The 24,888-nt window shown below is 41.2% G+C and overlaps 1 protein-coding gene across 2 annotated transcripts in view; it reads right to left on the bottom strand.

Moving 5' to 3' along the window:
* Positions 1-371: 371 nt before the first annotated feature.
* RALBP1 (ralA binding protein 1) overlaps positions 372-24,888 on the bottom strand; it is a 44,387-nt gene continuing 19,870 nt past the window's right edge. For both annotated transcript variants that reach the window (XM_082852582.1, XM_082852581.1), the window contains exons 2-10: positions 21,879-22,173; positions 19,477-19,935; positions 15,432-15,781; positions 13,867-14,028; positions 12,698-12,829; positions 7,444-7,551; positions 1,912-2,033; positions 1,548-1,671; positions 372-794 (exon numbers count right to left, since the gene is read on the bottom strand). In XM_082852582.1, coding sequence (XP_082708708.1) covers positions 588-794; positions 1,548-1,671; positions 1,912-2,033; positions 7,444-7,551; positions 12,698-12,829; positions 13,867-14,028; positions 15,432-15,781; positions 19,477-19,935; positions 21,879-22,122 — 1,908 coding nt within the window. In that variant the 5' untranslated portion in view covers positions 22,123-22,173 and the 3' untranslated portion in view covers positions 372-587. The remainder of the gene's footprint in view (positions 795-1,547; positions 1,672-1,911; positions 2,034-7,443; positions 7,552-12,697; positions 12,830-13,866; positions 14,029-15,431; positions 15,782-19,476; positions 19,936-21,878; positions 22,174-24,888) is intronic.

The raw sequence follows: 24,888 nt of genomic DNA, 5'->3' as shown, positions 1-24,888 counted from the left end.
CCAGGCAGCAGGAGCCGGGTGGCTGTGGTGACCCTGGCCAGCAGGCAGGCTCCGGAGCAGCTGTGTCTGCAGCTGCACAGGCTGCTGTGGTGACTTGGGCCCGGGGTGTGGGGCAGGGAAGGTCACCCCCGTGAGAGCCACTCGGGCCAGTCGGGAAATGTGAGGCGGCTCCCAGGACAGAATCTGCACCACGGAGGCGTGAAGGCACAGGCGAGAATGGCGGGCAGCAGAGACCCTGGAAGGGGACACGGCGTGGGCAGGAGTGAGGCTGCCTTGTTTGGTTCCCCCTTGAACGAGAGAAAAATCCTGATTCTGCCGTAATAAAAAGGAAAGAAAGACGATTTTTGGTTTAAAAAGAAGCCACTCAAGGGTTAAAATAGTTATTTTAACAAAGGAAATTAATCTTCAAAGAAGCTGACACTAGCTGGAAACTCATCTGTGCCCGACAAGCCCGCACCGCGTGCCGCTCTGTCCTCGTGTCACCTGCGGTGAGCACCGCCCGCGTGGAGGAGGCATCTTTACAGTGGGGACAGTGGAGGCGGCGCTGACGGGGCTCCAGGCCACTGCTCCGGATGGGCGGGTGGTGCTCAGATGGGCGTTTCCTTCCTGTCCCTGCCAGGCGAAGGCCGAGGCTGCTCCTTGCCGCTTGGGGGCGGCTCCCTGGCGATGGGCTCGGGCTCAGCCTGGGGCTCAGGCCGGGCGCGCTGCAGCTGGAGCAGGCGGAGCTGCACTCGCAGCTCGATGATGGCCTCACGCTCCTCATGAATCGCCTGGTTCAGGTGGTTGTTCTTGATCTTGAGGGACAGGGACAACAGTGCTCACATCAGCAAGAAGGCTGCGGACAACAACTCCCGCTGACCACAGAAACCTGGCGCCACACCGGAGCTACCCACCCTCGGTCCGCGAAGTCCAGGTGACGCCCTGCCCCACAGACCTCCCTCCTCCGGCAGGGGCGGCTGCTCAGCCCCGCTCGCTCGGCGCCCTTCCCGGGGCCCATCCCTTCCTTTCCTGCCCACTCCGAACGGCCCTGTGCCGACCTGGTGGGCGGCCAGATGGGGCAGGGGCCCTTGTTCAGACCAGGGGGCTGTTCCCTTCGTTGCAGCAGCCTGACCTACAGCCCAAGCGCTGAAGTTCTGGAGGACCGTTTTCCTACTCAGCATGTTCGTATGCTCTGTAAAATGCTGAGCAGGACGAGGTGCTGCCAGCTGGCCCGTCTCCCACGGCCCCCTGGCCTCGGCCCGCGGCTCTGGGGAGAGGACTCCCGAGCTGGGATCCGGCGTGGAGGTCAGTCCTGGCACCTGCCTGAGGGAGGGGAAGCTGCCCACAGCCCTCGGTCTCCTCTGTGAGGAGGGGAGGGCAAGAAGGGAGACTGGTCAGCGTGCTGCCGGCTCCCCACACTGTGTATGCCCTGCACGCTCCCGGTGGGACACCCCCCAATGTCCCCCTCCTTGGCCTGCCCGTCGGTCACCGACGGCAAGCAGAACACGTCTGCTGGGAGCCCCGCGCTTGCCATGACTTCAGTGCAGCCTCGGGTCCCCCGCGCCCACCTCCAGCTCCTCGTTCTGCCGCTGCAGGTCCTGCAGGATGAGCTGCAGCTCGTCCTCGTCCTCGCTCTCGCTCTCACTCTCTGATGAGTACTCCTCGGTCTCGCTGCGGCCGTGCTGCTGGCGGCTGCGCGGGGGCGGGGACAGGGCGGGAAGCGCGTTACCGGCCAGCAGAGACAGGCCCGTCGTCTGCCTCTAGACTGACCAGCTTTCCATGGCTGCACTCGATACTGCACCGTCCTTAAGACTTAATAAAGAAGAAACTGAAGGGTCACTCTGACGCCTCCACACGGAAGGCTGAGCGCTGGCCACCTGTGCTCGCGCCGCAGTCGGCATCCCTGGAAACCAGCCCGCGGCTCTCCCTCACCTCTGGATCTCGGCGATCTCCGCTCGGAGGCGTTCCATCTCTTCTTTCTCCGAGGCGATCTGTCGGCGCAGGAACTGCTCCATGGCCAGGAGCTCCTCCTGTTCAGTCAGGATCTCATTCTCCTAAATAATGACCACCGGTGAACACCTTGAAGAGTCTGAGTCTAGGAAATGTCACTCTTTTGGGGTCTCCTGTCACCCTGAATTGTTTCACCCCATACACTAACACACAAGTTATGGGAAAGCTTGTTGTACTGCACACCCAAAAAATACCCCATTTCCCTAATGTCAAGAAAAGGCTTCTTTGAGAAAAGGTAGACTAAGTTGTTTGGGAGGAATGACTAGATTTTTCTCAAGACATAAAACGCCACTTAGGAATCCTTCTTTTGCAAAGGCTCTGCATGCCGCCAGCACACTGGGCACAAAGCAAAGTTCAAGTGACTCCGTGTGTTTTTGCTTCCCAGTCCTTTCTGAATGCCTTCCCACTGAGAGAATCTATTTTAGGGCCACAGTGGGCTTTGACAAGTGTCACTAGGAAAGAAGGACCCAGGAGACGAGAAGCTGGTATCAGCATCACCTGAAAGTAGATCTAGTGATGGAAAGATGTTCACAGAAGGAATTTTTCCTCACCACAAGCCACCATCCTCCTCAACCCACGTCCCCAGAGATAATATTTAAAAAACAGTAAATATTCTCCTTTAACAGAATACGCATTTCTAAAACTGATTAGCTCACCTAAGGGGATATAAATCCCTATCTGCCCAAGATCTAGCTAGCCCTTTCAACCTACTGAAAAGAACCAAAGCAGACAAAACTTAGGAGGTAACAGAGATGGAAAGCTACAGAAATTAGCTGGAGGCAGCAAAGGTCTACAGCATTTTTTCCCAAACTAACAGGTAGCGAGAGGATAAGAACCTGTGATCAAATGTGAAAGACGCTAGGGTCAAATTCTAAAGTCAACTACCCAAAGCCTCCCATGTGCATAAAGACTCTCTCTCGGAGATACGATATCCATATTCCCCAGGTGTTTCCAAATGCAGAGAGGCTCATCCTTTACCTCAGTGCACTTAGGAAAGCTATTGTTCCAAGAAATACCAGATTGAAAACTCTGAAATAAAGACATATTTGGGACTTGATTCTCTCTTCAGGGGAGAAGAGTTATACGTCCCTGGTAGGCAAAACAATGTATTTTCAGAAGTGACAAAAACGGATTGAAACTTGTAGGGCTTTAGGTATCCCACATACGTGAGTTTCTGGGAGCACTAACTATGCTGTCAGAGCCTAAAACTTCATTCCTTTCTGGTTAAACTCTGGGAATTTCCAGAACAGAGTAAGGTTGAGTGACAAATTCAGAAAGAAAAGAGCTCATCTTTAGCTCTCTGCCTGGAAATACAGTAGAAACTCAAGAGCTGTTTGCCAAATTGATTAATGAATAATCGAACAATTCACCTCCAACAACTGACTTTCACCGGCAAAGAATAAAATATCTAAAAGGTGTTATTAGCAACGACTATCAGCTAAAATCTGTTACATTTCAAGGATCTCAAACTTTGTGACATCAGGAAGAACAGATTTAAAATACTGAAGTCCAATCTCATTAATATGGAACAACTACACTAATTTGTAAATTAGAGGAAATACCTATAACTCAAGACCTGTGTATGAGTGAAATGAGATGAAATAAAACAGCTAGAACAGTCTCCAGTAAGAAGCAATCACTCAGTACAAAAGGTAGTTTCTTCCTCCAGCTGAACATTTACGCAAACACCACATAAAGGTAGGGCCAAATACAACAAGTAAGCCCCTCTAAAACCTCTAAATCTTCTCATAAGTTTGGTTAAAAGATTCATACCTCTGCAGTTGAGCTTCTCAAATTATAATATAAAATGACCATCAGCAGTCTGGCAACACACTCCTGAACAACCAATGGGTCAACGAAGAAATCAAATATTATCTTGAGACAAATGCAAATGGAAGCACAACATACCAAAACTTAAGGGATGCAGAAAAAGCAGTTTGAAGAGGGAAGTTTATAGTGCCAAATGCCTACACTAAGAAAAAAGATTTCAAACAGTGTATACCTCAAGGAACTAGAGAAAGAACAAACTAAACCTAAAATTAGCAAAAAGAAGAAAATACTAAAATCAGAGCAAAAATAAATGAAATGGAGACAAGAAAAGCAATACCAAAGGTCAATGAAATGAAGAATTGGTTTTTTAAAAGATAAGCAAAATTGACAAACCTTTACCTAGATTTAGAGGGGACTTAAATAAAATTATAAATGAAAGGGAAAACATTACAGCTGATACCACAGAAATACAAAGAATTATAAGATACTACTATGATGCCAACAAACTAGATAACCTAGAAAAAATGGGTAAGTTTTTTTTGTTGTTGTTGTTTTGATTCCCTCTATTTGCCATTTCTTCCTGGGTAAGTTCTTAGAGGCATTAAAACCCACCAAGACTGAATGATGAAGAAATAGAAAATCTGAACAGACCAATAACGAGTAAAAAGATTGACCCAGTAGTCAAAAACCTCCCAACCAAGAAAAGAGCAGAACCAGATAGCTTCATGGGTGAATTCTACCAAACATTTAAAGAAGAATTAACACCAATCCTTCTCAAGCTCTTCTGGACAACTGAAGAGGCAGGAACATTCCCAAACACATTTTACGAGGCCAGCATCACCCTCGTGCCAGAGCCAGATTACAGACACCACAAGAAAAGAAAGAGGCCACTATCCCTGATGCACACACATGCAAAAGTCCTCAAAAAACATGCTAACAAACCAAATTCAACAATACATTAAAAAGATCATACACCACGATCAGGTGGGATTTATCTCTGGGATACAAGGATGGTTCAACATAACACAAACCAATAATGTGATATACCACATTAACAAAATGAGGGATAAAAATAGTATTGTCACAAAAGATTCAAAAAAGCATTTGACAAGATTCAACATCCTTTCATAATAAAAACTCTCAACAAAGTGAGTATAGAAGGAACATACACAGTGACATGATATGCTCATATGACAGGCCCACAGATAACATTATACCCCAGTGAAAGGCTGAAAGCATTTCTTCTAAGATCAGAAAAAAGACAAGATGCCCATTCTGTTCAATATAGTACTGAAGTCTTAGCCAGAGTTATTAAACAAGACGTAAAAGGTATCCAAACTGTAAAGAATTAAAATTGACTGTTTGCAGATGACATGATCTTATACACAGAAAACCATAAAGATTCCACCAAATAAGTGTCAGAACTAATAAATTTAATAAAGTTGCAGAATACAAAATCAACATACAAATATCAGTTGCATTTCTATATGCTAACAACCATCTCAAAAAGAAATTAAGAAAACAATTCCATTTACAATAGCATAAAAAAAGGCAATAAATTTGGATATCCCACATTCATGGATTGGAGGAAATAATGTTAAAATTTCCATACTACCAAAGTGATCTACAGATTCATTGGAATCTCTATCAAAATTCCAATGGAGTTTCTCACAGAAATAGAAAAAACAATCCTATAATTCATACAGAACCACAAAAGACTGTAATAAATAGCCAAAGCAATCTCTGTCTCTCTCCCTTTTTTTTAGCCAAAGCAATTAAACGAGATGAACAAAGTTGGAGGCATCCTACAATCAAAACAGTGTGGTACTGGCATAAAAAAACAGACATATACACCAATGGAGCAGAACCGAGTCCAGAAATAAATCCACACATTTGTGGTCAATTGATCTTTGACAAGGATGCTACTACACAATGGAGAAAGGACAGGCTCTTTAATAAATGGTGTTGAGAAACTGGTTTTCCGCATGCAAAAGAGTGAAAATGAATCCTTACCTTATCTCACTCCATACACAGTAATCACCTCAAAATGGAGTAAAGACTTAAATATAAGACCTGAAACCATAAAACTATTAGAAGAAAACATAGGGAGAAAGTTTCTTGGCATTGAGTCTGAGCAATAATTTTTTAGATATGACCCCAAAAGCACAAATATACAATAGACAAACGGGACTGCATCAAACTAAAAAGCTTCCACATAGCAAAGGCAACAAAGGAGTGAAGAGACAACCTATGGAATGAGAGAAAATATTTGCAAACCCTACATCTGATAAGGAGTTTACATATATATAAAGAACTCAAACAACTCAATAGTAAGAAAACAAACAACCCAATTAAAAAATGGGCAAAGGACCTAAATAAACATTTCTCAAAAGAAGACATACAAATGGCCAGATATATGAAAAAATGCCCAGTGTCACTGATCATCAGGGAAAAGCAAATCAAAACCACAATGAGATAACACCTTCCACCTGTCAGAATGGCTTTTATCAAAAAACAAAAGATAACAAGTGCTGGTGAGGACGTGGAGCAAGGAAACCCTTGTGCTGTTTTAGTGGGAAGGTAAATTGATGCAGCCACTATGGAAAACAGTATGGAGGTTCCTCCAAAATTACAAAATAGAACTATCACATGATCTAGCAATCCCACTTCTGGATATATACCCAAAGTAAATGAAAACAGGATATTGAAGAAATATCTGCACCCCCATGTTCACTGCATTATTCACAATAGTCAAAATATGAAAACTACCAAATGGTCAATGGATCAATGAATAAAGATGTGAGATATATATATATATATATATATATATATTTATAATACACATGTATACACACACACACACACATATATATATAAACATATATAAAAAACATAGGGACTTCCCTGGTGGTCCAGTGGTTAAGAATCCATCTCGTAATGTTGGGGATGCCAGTTCGATCCCTGGTTGGGGAATTAAGATCCCACATGCCACAGGGCAACTAAGCCCACGCGCCATAACTAGAGAGAAGCCCGTGCACGCACTGCAACGAAGCGAAGAGCCCAAGTGCCGCAATGAAAAATCCCGCATGCCACAACTAAGACCCGACACAGCCAAAAAAACAAATAAATATTTAAAAAATAAAACACGTAAACACATATACACACACCATGAATATTAATCAGACATAAGAAGGCAATCCTGCCATTTAATACAGCATAGATCAACCTGGAGGACATTAGGCTAAGTGAAATAAGCCAGACAGAAAAAGACAAATACTGTACGATCTCACTCATTTGTGGAATCTAAGAAAAAGTCGAGTTCATAGAAGCAGAGAGTCGAATAGTGGTTACCAGGGGCTGGAGGGTGGGGAAAATAGGGAGGTATTGGTCAAAAAATACCAAGTTGCACTTAATGTTGAATGACTAAGTCTAGAGATCTAATAATGATGATGATAGTTAATGATACTGTACTGAATACTGGAAATATACTACGAGAGCAGACTTCAGGTGCTCTCATCACAAAAGAAAGGTAACTGTGTGAGAGGATAATGTTAATTAGCTTGATTGCAGTAATCATTTCACTATGTAGAGGTGTATCAAATCATCATGTTGTACACCTTAAATATACACAATTTTTATTTTTAAAAAAAGAATCTTACAAAATAAAGAAAAAGTTTAGCTTACCTGGGCAAGAAGAATATTTATGACTTCCTCATTTTCATTCATTTCTTCTTTGGAAACATCCTCTTTTGAAAGACTGGCTATCTCTTGTGCAATCTTGGTTTCACACTCCTGTCAAGTGAGAGAAATGAAAAGCACTGGTCAGCCTACTGTTAACACATTCAACAAATTCACACCATCACCAGTCCAGAAGTTTCCTTCTCACCTCCTAGAACTGAAAAAATAAGAGTGACACAGTCAGCTGAACCATCTGGACATATGGGCATCTGCTAACTGGGCTTTGAAAATAATGTGTGGATCTCAGTTTGTGGCTGCACTGGAAGAAAAATGTTCAATTTTAATGTGCTCACCATTTCCGGAACGCTCCCACATAAATTACCTTCTGTAATACTTTCTTTTCTTTGGAGGGGGTTGATTTTAAGCATACAGTTCAACTGGTTTTGACGACTGTATACAGTCAAGTAACCACCGTCACAATCACGACACTGAACATCTCCATCACCACGAAGTACCCTTGGGCTCTTCCACCATCTGCTGCCCCTGGCAACCACTAACCTGCTTTCCACTGCTCTGGTTTTGTCTTTTCTTATGTTTCATATAAACTGAATTAATCAGTAAGTAGTCTTTTTTATCTGGCACATTGCTAATTTTGATTCGTCTATTTTGTCGTTTGTATCAGTAGTTTACTGAGTAATATTCCATGATGTGAATGTACCCCAATTTGTTCATCCATTCACCAGCTGATGGACATTTCGGTCCTTTCTAGTTTTGAGCAATTTTAACAAGACCTGTTATGAACACTGTGTATTTGCTTTGTGTGGGTATATGCCTTCTTCTGTTAGATAAATACCTAGAAGTGGGATTGCTGGGTCAGATGGTAACCTCATGCTTAACTTTAAAAGAAAATGCCAACTGTTTTCCAAGATGATTGAACCAAAAGCAATACAGGAGAGTTCCAGCTGCTCCACATTCTTGTCAACACTTGGTATTTTTAATTTTAGTCGTTCTGGTTGGTGTGTAGTAGTATCTCGTGATTTTAAGTTGTATTTCCTTAATGACTAATGATGTTCAGCATCTTCACATGTGCTTATTTACCATCCATATATAATCTTCAGTAAAGTGCCTGTTCAAATTTTTGCCTTTTTAGAATTGACTTGTTATTGTTAACAAATGTACCACTCTGGCAGGAGATGCTGATAATGAGGGAGGCTAAGCATGAGGGGGGAAGGGGTATATGGGAATTCTCTGTACCTTTCCCTCAATTCTGCTATGAACCTAAAACTGTTCTAAAAAAATAAAGTTTAAAAAAAATTGGTTTGTCTTGAGAGTTTTTTATACATACTAGTTCAAGTCCTTTATCAAGTGTGTTTTTTGCAACTATTCTGTCTGTCTCTGGCTTGCATATTCATCTTCTTAATATCTTTTGAAGAGCATGTTTTGATGAAATGTAATTTACCAAATTTTTATTTCATAGTTCAAGGACCTTGTGTCCTATTTAAGAAATCACTCAAACAGCTCATACAACTCAGTAACAAAAAAACAAAAAACCCAATCAAAAATGGGCAGAAGGGCTTCACTGGTGGCGCAGTGGTTGAGAGTCCACCTGCCGATGCAGGGGACACGGGTTCGTGCCCCGGTCCGGGAAGATCCCACATGCCGCGGAGCGGCTAGGCCCGTGAGCCATGGCCGCTGAGCCTGTGCGTCCGGAGCCTGTGCTCTGCAACAGGAGAGGCCACAGCAGTGAGAGGCCCGCGTACCGCAAAAGAAAAAATAATGGGCAGAAGACCTAAATAGACATTTCTCCAAGGAAAAAATACAGATGGCCAACAGGCACATGAAAAGATGAAATCATCATCACTAATTATTAGAGAAATGCAAATTAAAACTACAATGAGGTACCACCTCACACTGGTCAGAATGGCCATCATTAAAAATCTTACAAATAATAAATGTTGGAGAAGGTGTGGAGAGAAGGGAACCCCCCTACACTGTTGGTGGGAATGTAAATTGGTGCAGGTTCCTCAAAACACTGAAAAATAAGAGTTGCCATAATGATCCAGTAATCCCACTCCTGGGCATATATCCAGACAAAACTGTAATTCGAAAAGATACACCACTATGTTCACAGAAGCACTATTCACAATAGCCAAGACATGGAAACTACCTAAATGTCCATCAACAGATGGATAAAGATGATGTGGTATATATATATAAAGGAATATTACTCAGCCATAAAAAAAGCCATTTGCAGCTACATGGATAGACCTAGAGATTATCATACTAAGTGAAGTAAGCTAGAAAGAGAAAGACAAATACCATATATATCATTTATATGTGGAATCTAAAACATGACTCAAACTTATCTACGAAACTGAAACAGACTCACAGACATAAAGAACACACTTGTGGTTGCCAAGGGGGAGAGGGGTAGGAGAGGGATGATGGATTAGGAGTTTGGGATTAGCCGATGCAAACTAGTATATATATAGGATGGATAAACAACAGGGTCCTACTGTATAGCACAGGGAACTATATTCAATATCCTGTGAAAAACCATATGGAAAAGAATATGAAAAAGAATATATATACTTATAACTGAGGTACTTTGCTGTACAGCAGAAATTAACATAACACTGTAAATCAACCATACTGCAATAAAATTTAAAAAAAAAAAATCACTGCCTAAGCCAAAGTCAGTAAGATTCTTCTCCTCTGTTTACTTCTGGAAGTTTTTTTAGGTCTTAGTGTATGATTCATTTGGAGCTAATTTTTGTATATGTTGTGTGGAAAGAAGGAAAAAGTCAGCTGCTTCTTTTTTTTTTGCATATAAATATCCAATTGTTCCAGCACCATTTGTTGAAAAGAAAAACCTTCCCTAGTCAATTGTCTTAGCATCTTTGTTGAAAATTAACTGCCCATACATGTATTGGTCTATTTCTGGACTTTCTTTTCTATATATCTATCCTTATCCAATACAGACTGTCTTGATTACTATAGCTTTACAGTCTTAGTATCAGGTAGTGTGAGCCCTCCAATGTTGTCCTTTTTCAAAACTGTTTAGGCTATTCTAGGTCATTTGTATTTCCACACAGATTTTAGAAGAGCTTGTTAATTTCTGCCAAAATCACCTGTTTAGATTTTGATTGGAATTGAACCCACAGATCAATCTGTAAAAACCTAACATCTTGACAATATTGAAATATAAATATATTTTTAATTTATGTCTATTTTTTTTAGGTTCACTATCCAATAGTTCATTGCAAATATACAGAAATACAACAGACTTGTACATCTGATCCTGTATGCTACAATGTCGCTAAAGTCATTCGATTTTGTACAGACTCCTTAGGATTTTATATAGAGACAATCACATCATCTACGTATAATAAAGACTGATTTCTCTCCAATCCGTATGCCTTTTTTTCTTGTTTTAGTGCACTGGCTAGAACGACCTCCAGTACAATGTTGAATAGAAGTGGTAAAAGCAGAAATCCTTGCTTGTATACCCAATCTTAAAGGAAAGCATTCAGACTTTCACCATTAAGCACAATGTAAATCAGAGATTTTTTCTGTTAAGTGCCCTTTATCGGGCTGAAAGGCAGTGACTGCGAGTTTCTGTCATGAGTTAAGTGTCAAATTCTGCCAAATGCTTTCTCTGCATCTTCTGACATGATATTGTGCTTTTTTTTTTTTTTTTTTTTTTTTTTGTGGTACGCGGGCCTCTCACCACTGCGGCCTCTCCCGTCGCGGAGCACAGGCTCCGGACGTGAAGGCTCAGCGACCATGGCTCATGGGCCCAGCCGCTCCACAGCACGTGGGATCTTCCTGGACCGGGGCACGAACCCGCGTCCCCTGCATCGGCAGGCGGACTCCCAACCACTGCGCCACCAGGGAAGCCCTGCTTTCTTATTTTTAGTCTGTTAATATAATGAGTTATATTACTTCTATCTCTAAAAGTCATTTATTCCTCAAAGTTGAAATCAACTTGATGGAACCTTTGGAGCACTTTGTGAATTAATAAGCAGACACGAAAAGACAGCATCAAGAAACTGGCAAAGTAGAGGTAATCCATCCCTTTCTATATTGGCTCTGGTTTGCTATGTCACAATTCCTTTATCCAAGAGAGATGCAGGAACAAGAGAAAGGAAGCCGAGCCCACGTGACCCTCCCTGTCCTGGGTCAGAGACCCTTCATTAAAGGCTGATGGGCAATGCCACATGGTGGACAGTGACCACAGAAGGACTGGTCTGTCACTAAAACCTGATTCCAGGCCGAATCATGAAGGGAATAATTAATTAAAAACAGGCACTGGAAGCAAAAGATAGATAATCTGGCAAGTGGGGAAAAAGGAAGAAAAATACACAGAGGGTGTCTGCTAGTCCTAGAGTGCAGGTGTAGAAACTCCATCACAGCTTCCTTCCTGACAAAGCTATCCCCACGTAAGTGCAAACTGCTGCCCTCGAAGCAACATGGGTTGTCTTGTCTTTTAGCAAAACCACAACTGCGACCCACCATGGACCACGCTGTCCCACTCGGACAAATGCTAACTCATGTTCCTTGGAAGTGGTCTTTGGACCCTGGCATTGAATCTGCACGTGGGTTGTAAGAGGGTCCAGAGATTTGGGACCTCAGCCTTGGCGTGGCCGGAAACTCAGAGTCCCAGCGCCAAGCAACACACACTAAACTAGAGGGAGACCAACAGTCTGGCTCACTAACCCCAAGCTCATCATGAGGCACACGCCACCCTGCCTGTTACCAGGTAAAGAAAGCCCCTCTTGATCTTCGGTACCTCCGTGTGTTTCTGACTCAAAGCCCTCAAACTCCCCTGCAGTCTTTGAAACATATCACCATCTGACTGCTTCTCACGCCTGGAAACCTGTTTACAGGTACAACCAAGCAGGAAATGACAAAACATCTTTTAGCCAAATAGTCTGTTTAATTAAAAAACTCAACTTTCTAAATTAAATGAAGCATTTCCCTCATACCAAGCTGAAGGATCAATAATCCAGAACTAGGAACATGTGAACAAATCTCCCATCAGGGAACTTCCCCTCAAAAGGTATTTACACTGGGTTGGCCAAAAAGGTCGTTCAGCTTTTTTTTTTTTAAACAAAAACCCAAACGAACTTTTCAGCCAACCCAATATAAATTGGGTTGTACTTTAAAAAAGTAACTTAAAATGGTATATAAAAGATTCCAGTGCACTCTTTTTACATTTCATTATAAACATGATGTGCCAAAATAATAATTTACTCACTTGTCTTTTAGCTTCTCTCAGTTTTCTTTTGAGGGCTGTCAAAATTCTTTGTACTTCCCATAATCTTTCCTCTTTAGATAAATCCTTTATCCCACCCTGCAGATCTCGATGTAAACAGTTCAAAAGAAACTCCTAGAAAGTAACACACCACACACTGTATAGGATTCCATGTTTTGTCATTTTAAAATAAAACCACATGCAATTTCTAAAAATGCAGAATCTACTTTTCAATTATCATTAAAAAAATGACATAATGCATGAATTGTTTTTTCAAGGCTATGACTGAAAAATCATCTTTATTTTTTCTGCCTGAGCATTGGGTTCTAATCCATCAATTTACAATGGTTCCCAGTAGTCAATTCACATCCCTTCCCCTAACACATCAACTACTAAGAAATGGGAGCTCAGAGCAGACAAAAGGGAAGAAAGGCAAGCAGGGATTTGATAACTTGTATGCAAACAAAAGATGTAATAATTGTCAAATATAAATTTGAAAAATTATGTAATAATATAAAAGATGTAATAATTATCAAATATAAGCCTTAGCCTTGAATTTCTTACTGAGCTTGCCAAACACACAAAACCAAATGGCACTGTTTCAGTAGCACAGTGGGAAAACAAAGGATTTGGGGTCAAATCCTGGCTCTTCAGCTTAGTAACCAGGTGACATAGCATAAGTTATTTAACTTCTCCAAATTTCATTATTCTTATCTGTAAAATAAGGCCAATAAAGCAGCCTTGTCCAGATAAGCTAACATTTTTGGACTGCTTACAACATACCTGGCACCATGGTGAACATCTTTAACGCATTATTTCATTTAAGGTAATCGTCACATCAAACCTAGGAGAGGACTCATTTTTAAATGCAATCCCCAAGGCTTAAGGAGGTTAAGCAACATGCCTAATTAGGAGCAGAGCAAGAATTTAAAGCCAGGTCTTTTGATTTCCAAACATGTGCTCTGTCCACTATGATGTTCTGCCTTAACTGGCATGAAATAGTGCCAGATGGGAAGTTCTGGCTTCAGTGTGCCATGAAGAGTGTGCCTGACACAGCTCCAGACACACAGGAAGTGTTCATGGAACAGGAGGCCATCGTTCTCAGCACTGCAGTCTCCCATGGGGTCAGAGCGAGGGCTGGCTCTGGAGGCTGGGAGGGGGGCTGCACACACCTGTCTTCTGATCTCCTCCTTGATGCTCTCCTGGGTCTCAGGCAGTGTGGGCATTGTGGCCATGTTAGACCATCGCAGAGGTTTCGTCACTTGCTTCAGTGTCACATTTCCGAAGAGCTCTTGCACGTGTGTGAAAAACACATATAGGACACGATTGCTAATCTAAAAACAAAAGAAAAGATTTGCAAGAAAAATATTAAAATTATCATTTCATTTCATTTGTGTCTGTTGCCTAAGTGCATCCTCAGTAGTGACTAGACATGTTTTGCTAATTAGTGGCCAATTTAAAGAAGAGAATGAGAAAGTATGAGTTAAGTAATGGACTCGGCACTATGAGGAATTGCGAGGAAAAAGCCAAGAAATGGATGCAGAGGCCGATGATCATCAATCTGTTCTGTTTTAGCACCATAACATTAATTGATTTTTTAAATCTTATGTGCTTTATTTTCAAGTTACTGTGATACATTTTAACACATGCAACTGGATCTACTAAGGAACAAAGGAGCCTGCAGCTGCAGAGCTGGGCTGAGTGTGGTAGCCCCTGCTCCAGAGATGAATGCTTCTGGGCAGACTCCAGAGCCCGTGTTTAAATAGATGGTCCAATGCTAAGAGACCAGGACGTTACGCTGGCTAAAAAGTTAATACAAGAAATTATTTCCTACCTAAAACTTATTCTGACAACACACCTGAATCTTCTGTGACACCAACATCCCTACTACAGTTATATTAAGTAACAATGTAATATTTACCAAATTCTGAAAACTTAACTAATATGAAATTTGAGAAACATTTTGCTTCCAAAATATAATCAACGAGCAATGTAGGAATCTTCAGTGAAAGAAAATACACTCTTATATGTAACAGTGTGTTATAACAGTGACCAATAATAACCTGGTATATTGGCTAAAAAGCTTAAAATAAAAACTATAACCCCATCTCATGTTTTGCCCTTTGTTCTTGGCCTGAGTGAAATATCAGTAACTCCAATTAAAGGAAAACACATGCTCTACGCAAGCACCAAGTGACCAGCAGAAAACGAAGGCCAGGAATTTATGTTGTAAAGAGACACCAACTAACACACCACCCACCTCTCTGAAATGCCTCCTCAGATTAAGATTCTGTAAAATACTCTATATACACCTCTTCATGAAGTCCTCAGGTCAAATCCCTGACCAAATGAATAACGTTAGGGCCCCTTGAGCCTGAGTCTGTATGTGTATGTGATATGACTAAGCAGTAATGCTATTTGAGGAAGTAACTGAAATCCTTACAACACTGCAGATGAACTGTAACTGCAGGTACCTCGGGCTCCTCTTCCACTACGGACAGATCACTGTCATCAGGAACTGCTTACAAACCACACCAAAGACTGGACAATATTCAAATTTCACAGCTGCAGCTAAAAGGCCGACACTCTCATTACCTTACATGCCAACACTGTCCACACTGTGAAATAAAAAGGCCAACATTCAGGCTAACCCCTTACCCACCGTCCCTGGTTCACGGCTTGGTATGTGACTCAGCAACAGGAAACCCTCCCTACATCCCCAGGGCCGGCCGTGTACCTGGACAGTCGGGCTGAGCACTATAGAAATGTTCTGGATGTTCATTTTTGTTTCCAGCTCCTTGGCAATAACGTGGTCCATGTGCATGATCAGCCAGGAGATCAGCAGACGGTTACACTCGGGCAGCTCCTCCAGCAGGCGCTGGAACTCCTGCACCTTCTCGCCCTCTGAGCTCCGCCCACAAGCCTCTTCAAAGCGGGGCAGCAGCTCCTTGGTCAGCAGGTTCTCGGGCAGGTCCCGCAGGTATTGCTTCAGCAAACTGGCCACAGTGTTAGGCTCATACTCTTCCAAGTTTGGAGACTCCTCTCTGTCATAGGCTGCTTTCAGCTCATCCACCTTGGATTTAATTCCTTAGAACATTCGAATTCAAAAGAGAAAGAAAGTATCAAGAAAAAAAAAAAAATCCAACACACAGCTTTCTTCCCCAGTGTGCCTACCCCTGGGGGAGATCAGAGAAGGGCCATCCTGACCATATGAAGTGTTAATCTGCACACGGTTCATACAATTCCTCCATTAAAGCAGATAAAAGACTACACTTAGAGGATGAATAACAAAAAGCTAAATGATAATAGACAAACTCAATACTCAAAACAAAAGTCATAGTAACCACAGAAACATCAAGCAAATATGCCAATCGATTCAGGGAAAAAAACTTGTTTTTTATTTAAAGATAGGTAGGTAAAAATTCAGGCAAAAATTAAACTACAATCTAAGCATATGCCTTGTTCTACATGAGCGGCCAACTGCTTTTCCTAACTAGTCACAAGACTGACAACATAAAATACAACTCAGTACATACAAGCACGTTGCAAAAAGTTGTGGGTGACTACTCTTTTATAAGTAAAAATTGTATCATAAATGCAAAAGGTGAGTTCACTATCTAAACAAACTCTTTGAAAATTATTCATTACATAATACCCATCTAATTTCTAAGTTTAAGTTCTTTACATGTTTTCTTAATCTGAAACAGGGTTACAATAAAAGAAAAGTGAAATTTTGGGTTACTAAAATCGAATTGTTTTGCTTTTCTTACTGGACAGAAACACACACAAATGTTTTTCAGACACTAAGTATTTTAGATTTTTAGTCCAATGTGCATTTAAGTGACATAATTCAGTGACACTGATTGCTCATGAGAACACAAGGTAGCTTTCTGTTGTTTTCGATACTTAAAACTTTAGGCCAAGATGTGGTACTATACACAACAGAATACTATTCAGCTATAAAAAAGAATGAAATCCTGCCATTTGAAATAGCATGGATGGACCTAGAGGGTGTTACGCTACGTGAAATAAGTCAGAAAAAGACAGAATACTTCATATGTGGAATCTAAACAAGTAAAACAAACTATACTTTGAATATAACAAAAAAGAAACAGACTCACAGATATAGAGGACAAACTAGTGGTTACCAGAGGGGAAAGGGGAGGGGTGAGGGGCAAGTGAGGGGTAGGGGATTAAGAGGTACAAACTACCATGTATAAAATAAATAAGCTACAAGGATATATTGTACAGCACAGGGAATATAGCCAATATTTTACAACTATAAATGGAGTATAACCTTTAAAAATATTGAATCACTATGTTGTATCCCTGAAAGTTATATAATTTTGTACATCAACTATACTTCAATTTAAAAAAAACTTTAGGCCAATTACTGGAAACAAGCCACAAACTAAGGCTGACAGATTGTAAAGGTAAACACAAACACTCGAGAGTCCCGTAGTCTGAGCAGCATTTTACAATCAATAGTGCTTACATCTGGGCTCTGACATTCCTTATGTGAAAACCATTTAATGCCATCACAATAAATCAGTAACTTAATCTAGCACTGACAAAATGAAATCAACAACTCCAAACAGGAAAATAATAATATGAATCTTATTTTTGTGTAATCTTTATTTTGAGGCAGAAAAGTTAGAAAATAATTCCTTTTTTTTTTTTTACTGAGTAAAACATGGTGTGTGATAATTTTAATTGAAATTCTTGACCAAAACCTCCTCTCTCTCTCACATACATTTTATAGATTTGTAATTTTCCCCCAACAGTGCCTGCCCAGAAAATTGCACAAGTGAAAAGTGCACAAATTTCCAGGTACAGAAAGAGCATATGCAAAATCATAGATTAGCTTTAAAACTGGAACTTATATATGGATAAGTGAGAATCAAGAGTTCTCCACCAGAAAACAATACTGTTAGCATTCAAAAAGAAAAGTCACAGCCATAAACTCTGTAGTCCAGAGCGCTGAATGCAGCATTCTGCCAGAGCTTCAAAAATAAATACAGGGGCTTCCCTGGTGGCGCAGTGGTTGAGAGTCCGCCTGCCGATGCAGGGGACACGGGTTCGTGCCCCGGTCCGGGAAGATCCCACATGCCGCGGAGCGGCTGGGCCCGTGAGCCATGGCTGCTGAGCCTGCGCGTCCGGAGCCTGTGCTCCACAACGGGAGAGGCCACAACAGTGAGAGGGCCGCGTACCGCAAAAAAAAAAAAAAAAAAATTGATCAAAGCAGAAGCTTGGCCTCCAAGAACCAGGGGAGCAGCTCAGTTTGAACACTCTGACACGTGAATTCAGAGAAGGAGTCCCACACCTCCGACTCCAAAAGAATGCAAACATCAAAAATAGGTCAAAGGGCTTCCCTGGTGGCGCAGTGGTTGAGAGTCCGCCTGCCGATGCAGGGGACACGGGTTCGTGCCCCGGTCCGGGAAGATCCCACATGCCGCGGAGCGGCTGGGCCCGTGAGCCATGGCTGCTGAGCCTGCGCGTCCAGAGCCTGTGCTCCGCAACGGGAGAGGCCACAACAGTGAGAGGCCCGCGTACCGCAAAAAAAAAAAAAAAAAAAAATAGGTCAAAGACAAAAGAATCCTTTGAACAAAGCTGTAGGAACTCTTCAGAGAAACTTTCACCTAAAACAAAATTTCTTCACACCTATCAAAATCACGTGAGAGAAGCAACTATGTTAGTACTGTGTAGATCTTTAAAAATCCATCATAAATTTTTCTTAAAAGGCAAGTTTCAAATTCATTTAAATGTGTTTATTTTTATGTAACTAAGGACTTATAAATTCAAATTCAGTGCCTAATTCATTTATCTTATTTTCTATAAAATAGTAGCATTTTAGCCAAAACAGTCTTAAATGATAACATGTTATCTGTGGGATTATGTAAAGGTCTCCCCAGTTATCAAACATGCTGGCCCTTTCTTAACAAAGCTTAAATATCAAATCCACCTTCTAGAAATGTGCATGAACCAATTAAATGGAAAAAGTAAATCTAGTCTCTTTATTCTAAATGTGTATGATTTAACTCATCATGAAATACGCACGAGCAACAGTGAATATTATAGCCTCAAGGTCCAGGACCAAGACACTGAACCACAGGAACGTGATGACAACAGCACGGATACCACACAGGTCAGGACTTGCATCCTACACCAACACAAAGCCACCCTGCTCTGTAAGAAATAGAGTCTTCTACTTTAGACAGCATGCATTTTCCTTGATTTTAGACACCCAATATGAATTACTTTCCTGCCAGTATGAAATGTAAGTTTTCATACACACGGAACGTAGAGAAATGGAACCTCAACTTCACTAATGCACGTAAGAGCCGCGCCTGGACACAGAGGTATCCACATCTAAACATTTTAGTAAGAACCTAAACATTTAGCAAGAACACTGTGCATCCCTCAGCTGAACTCAGGAAATACTTAAACGACTGTCAGTAACTGTGTCTTGTGGCCAAGAAGCGTCCTGAACCCAGATGTCCTTCCTCCCCGCTGACCACCCTCCAACGCCCAGCCTCACGGAGGCAGCCAGGTGAGGGGCACCACACACACACACACCCACACACCCACACACCCACACCCACACACACACACACACACACACAGCGTGAGGGTCTTTGTTCAACTGGAAGGATCAAGGAAATGAATGAGGTTTAGGACCCGTGTCACAATTTTCCTCACAAGTGAGTATTTGTTCCCTTCCTTTGAAAAGTGGAAGTGAAGCTAATCTTTAAAAACCAGTACATGTGGCGCGAGCCCCATACCTGACACTCTGTAGATGCCTTCACACTTCATGCCATGCTTCTCCACATAATCCACACACTCCCGGAAGACGGCCGGCAGCCGAACGCCGTCGTACATCATGGTCCTCTCCACTGCATCAGCCAGAGGAATCCCAAAGATGGGTTTGAGATTCGGGACATCTATCTGAGGCACCTCTGGCTCCTGAATTGGCTTCTTCTTTTTCTTCTTTTCCTTCCACTGTTTAACCACGTCAGCTGCTGTCAAGTCTTTTGACTTTTTCTCTTTATGTTTTTCCTCTTTGTGTTTTTCTTCTTTATGTTTTTCCTCTTTGGGTTTCTCTTTTATTTTAAAATCCTTCTCTTTCTTTTTAGAAAAGCTGGGCTTCTTGAAAACATGGATCCCCTTGGACCTCTTCATTTTGGAAGGACTTTCGGCTTCATCTCCAGAGCTATCTTCCTGAAAGGCGGCATAGCCTTCAGCTGCCAAAGAAATGCAGGGAGCATGAGTCAGATGTCTGCTGAATGTCAAACTGTCCATTTTCAATGTCTGAAAACAAGACAAAGAAGTGCCACCTGGCCCTAGCTACCTAGCTTTTCACCCCATGGCCAAGCCCTCCTGGTACTCTCAGCAATTCATTCAATGGCTTCCCAGCTAAAACGAGGCGTTGCCGTGACGTCTCCTGACCACAAGAGGGCGACGAGCAGAGAGCCAGTTACCCTTGAAACTGGTTTTATTTTATACACACGTGCAATTGGAATTTCTGCAAACCAAATTATTATAAATAATCATTTATTATCTTAATTTATGTATTATCTACACAGAGGGCTAATGGAGAGAATCCCTATATAATGCACAGCATTCTTTCATCAGCTGAATAAGGCCCTCTAACTTACACTCTACTTAGCTTAGGTTTCTTCATATTTGGTTCCTATAATGTGAAGCAATCTCCAATCATGACACGAAATGCACTACTGTTCAGACGCTCCCGTCATCCCCAACACACTTTGCTCTCCTGTCTCCAGCTGTTAAGCTCTTTCTGCAGATGGCAGCTGGGACTGAAGCCTCATCTGGGGAGAACAGAACCAGGAAACTCCCTAATCTCGGGATGGTGGCCACTTCCCTGCGTCAGAAGCCCTGGTTTCACACTGATAACTGCTTAGTATCAATATTAGAGTTATCCTAGTTTGGTTTCACTGTTCTTTTTTAACATCTAAAACTCTCCTTTTCTTTAGCCAACTACCTCACAAGCTATTTTATAACAAAAATTAAAGGTATTGCATACATTTCCCTCTAATTAAAGTACCGATACCACAAACCCCACACCAACCAGAATGGCAAAAGTCTTAAGGGCATAATACCATGACAGAAAGCAACTGGAGTTCTCAGACACCACTGGTGGGAATGTCAACTGGTACAAGCACTCTGGAAATTGTTTTGCAGGATCTACAGATACTGAAATGAGCATGGCCTGTGAGCAATTCCACTCCCAGGCACACACACAACAGAAATGCATAAACTTGGACAATGAGGTTCAGAGAAGCACGATTCATAACACACACTGAAGACAACCCAAATGACCAATAACAGTAGAATGGAAAAATAAATTCTAGTATATTAGTGCAAAATCCAGCAATAGAAATGAACAAATTACTGCCATATGGAATAACACGGATGAATCTAACAAACATAACACTGGGCAAAAGAAACTACCCACAAAAGGAAATCTACTTCCATGTACAAAAGTCCAAAATCAGGCAGTGTCCAGATGTGCTGGGCGTTCCCTCTGAAGGGGCAACAGGCAATTTCTAGGATGCTGATGATGCTCTATTTCCAGAGCCTTGTACAATCAGTAATTAGCACAGGTGTATCCGTTTGTGATAATTCATCAAGTTGTACACAATTTGTGCATTCTATCCAAATGTTATGCTTCAAATACAAATTAACTTAAAAATACCGTGAAACTAAAATCACACTTACTTAAAATAACTCACCTGATTTGCTTTTAACATGCTAAAAAGCTATGTCTAAACGATTCATCCTTACAGAACAGGAATCATAAATGGAACGCATGGTGGCATTTGCTTAAGAAACCGAATACATACTTTTTTCACCATGTACCCCAACTGGCCTACACAACCTCGCCAAGAGAGTAAGACTGTATAAGGACAAAATTTCAATATTTACTTTTCATACTTTTATTTAAAATTTAAGAAACCTCCACCAGAAAACTTCACCATTTCTGGAAGTTCAGTATTTTTATTTGTGAGAATAACACCCTAAAATACAAAAACTGAGATGCAGAAAAATAAAGAAAATATAAAACAAGAGTCTTTGGATATACTTCTACAAGATAGCAGGTACACATAATTAAAGTAGAAATTTATCTAAACTTTAGCTACAGCACAGAGAAAATGGCACTTACTCCTTTTTTCCTTTTTCTTAAATTTTCCTTTTTTCTTCCCATGGTCCTTCTCATCATCAGACACTATATCGGGAGGCTCGTGGAGGCTGTCATGGGGAGGCGAGGGCTCGCCCGTGCGGTACAATCCAGGAAACTTAGTGGGGCTGATCTCCTCAGAGCTGGGGGTGCGGGTGAGCCCACTGCCATGCTCCACCCTGCGGTGCTCACCCGGGCTGCTGGTGGGGGGCAGGAAGCACTCGGTCATGCTGCCTCCTTGACGACAGTGAGGAGGGCGTCTGTTACCTGCCCATCACCCCTGCAGAGGGAGAGAGCACATCACAGTCACCCAACGACCACCAAGACATAAGGGCGCCAGACACACACACAAAACAGCAACTAATCTTGCATTTACAAATCAAAAATATTTTTCTTCACAACCCCCCTTTAAAATAGCTGTTCATTTTGCCATCTCAAGTTACATTCGCGCACCACACATTTCGGTTCTCAAAGAGTTGGTTGAAAGCACTGGATCTTCAAGTGTGAAAAAAATGAACCAAATGAAAGTGGGTTCTCAAAGTAGGACACAGAGTTTCCTCTAAAAAAGAACCCACCATTGTAATGGGCTTCATTTTGGATTGCTATCCAACATAAAATCCTAATTTTTTTTAAGTTATGGCCAAACAACCATGAATAATAAATTAAGAAGACTGTTAATATAACTACACATGAATAGTTCAGTATCAAAATTTATAAAACAATTAAAGTGATATATACAGATCATTAGCCATAGCTCTATACTGCACTGGACAATTCTTATGTGGATAACAGCTATTTTATCTTGGACTGGAATTATGTTGAAAGAAACAATGGAACCCTCATTTGCTCAGTCCTAAAATACACACACACTAGTTTCGCTAGAATGGACACTACAAAGAAATGCCGATAAACAACAAGGTCCTACTGTACAGCACAGGAAACTGTATTCAACATCCTGCGATAAACCATAATGGAAAAGCATATGAAAAAGAATGTATATATATGTATAACTGAGTCACTTTGCTCTACAACAGAAATTAACACAACATTGTAAATCAACTATACTTCAATAAAAAATAAATTTAAAAAAAGAATAAAAAAACCCAAAGGACAAATGTAAGAAAAGTTCAAGATTTGTTTGCATTTTTTTCTTCATTAGACAGATGGTACACAGTACTGTGTTTAAAAGTTACTTGGATTAGTTCTTATTCCTCTTTAATGCCTTCATGATATTAATTTGAAAAACTATTAGAATCACTTGTTTCTCTTTGCACTCACTTCTAAGGTGATTTTGCAATTTTAAAAATCCACAAACACAAGTGATAAGACTGCTATTTCTGACCATAAACAAAGACAAACAAATGTGTAAAAAGATGTGTAAATTATGAGAGCTAATTTCTCTAAAAAGCAAAGAGTTCTCACAAATCAATGAAAATCTCAACAAATCAAGACACCTACACAAAGAATGTGAAGCAGTTCATAGAAAAATGACTAAGATCCACATGAAAATAATGTTCAAGTACAATTACAATTTTAAAAACAAAATAAGTTGCCATTTTTCTAACAGCAGACTGGCAAAGAACAAAAAAGGTGATTAATACCAAGTGTTGGTAAGGATGTGATCAAACATTTGGGAGAATATCCACTGATGGCTTAAGTGTAAACCAGCACAATCTTTTTTGAAAACCAATTTGGCAATATCTATCAAAATTTTATTTTTTAATATATTTATTTATTTATTTTTGGCTGTGCTGGTCTTCGTTGCTGTGTGCAGGCTTTCTCTAGTTGTGGCGAGTGGGGGCTACTCTTTGTTGTGGTGTGTGGGTTTCTCATTGCGGTGGCTTCTCTTGTTGCAGAGCATGGGCTCTAGGTGCGTGGGCTCAGTCGTTGGGGCTCGTGGGCTCTAGAGTGTTGTGGCGCACGGGCTTAGTTGCTCCGCGGCATGTGGGATCTTCCCAGACCAGGGCTCGAACCCGTGTCCCCTGAATTGGCAGGTGGATTCTTAACCACTGCGCCACCACGGAAGTCCCTATCAAAATTTTAAATGTGCTCTCTTTGATCCAAGAATTCCTCTTTTTAGGAACCTATCCTTCAGATATACTTTTACAAGAATTCAAAGATGTGTACATGAAAATACGCATTTTAGCACCGTAACAGCAAAAACAACATAATCTAAATGGCTATCAATGGAAGATCAGTTAAATTATGATTGATCCAAATAATGGAATATAAACTCACACAACATGCAACTTCTGAAATAGTTAACAACTGTTAACTCTTGGAAGTTGTAGAAGGGGGGGAGAGAAAGATTTCTTTATTTTATCCTTTCTACATATTTTGAGCCTTACCATGCCCATCTATTACTTGTATTACTATTATTGGGGTTTTTTTTTAAACGAACAGGCCACTTTTTTTAGTCTCATAAAAATTGTGTTTTTGACAATATTTAATAGTGTGGGGAAAGCAATTTTATTTATAGCACAATATCAATTTTTAAATAAACATATGCAAAAAACTGTAAGAACAAGGGAACTTTAAAAATAATTACCTGTGAATTATAAGATTATAAGTGATCTTTTTACTCTTCTGCATTTCATAAGTTTTATACCCAGTATACATTACTGATTGTCTAGTCAGGAAAAACATTAAACAGGAAAAATTCCATCAAAGGAGCTGTAAGCATCACTGTAATTTTTTAGGTTTTCTTCATAGGCCCTGACTGGCTTTTTTTTTTTTTTTTTTTTTTTTTGCCGTACGCAGGCCTCTCACTGTTGTGGCCTCTCCCGTTGCGGAGCACAGGCTCCGGACGCGCAGGCTCAGTGGCCATGGTTCACGGGCCCAGCCGCTTCATGGCACGTGGGATCCTCCCGGACCGGGGCACGAACCCGTGTCCCCTGCATCGGCAGGCGGACTCCCAACCACTGCGCCACCAGGGAAGTCCTATTATTTTTTAAAAGTACATTCTATTCTTCCCTTAATTGAAGGGATGGTTTTG

Source organism: Leucopleurus acutus (genome assembly GCF_964270905.1).
Source record: "Leucopleurus acutus genome assembly, chromosome: 13".
Classification (NCBI taxonomy): Eukaryota; Metazoa; Chordata; class Mammalia; order Artiodactyla; family Delphinidae; genus Leucopleurus; species Leucopleurus acutus.
The sequence above is the reverse complement of the archived record's forward strand: the minus strand, read 5'-3'. Positions and strand labels throughout refer to the sequence as shown.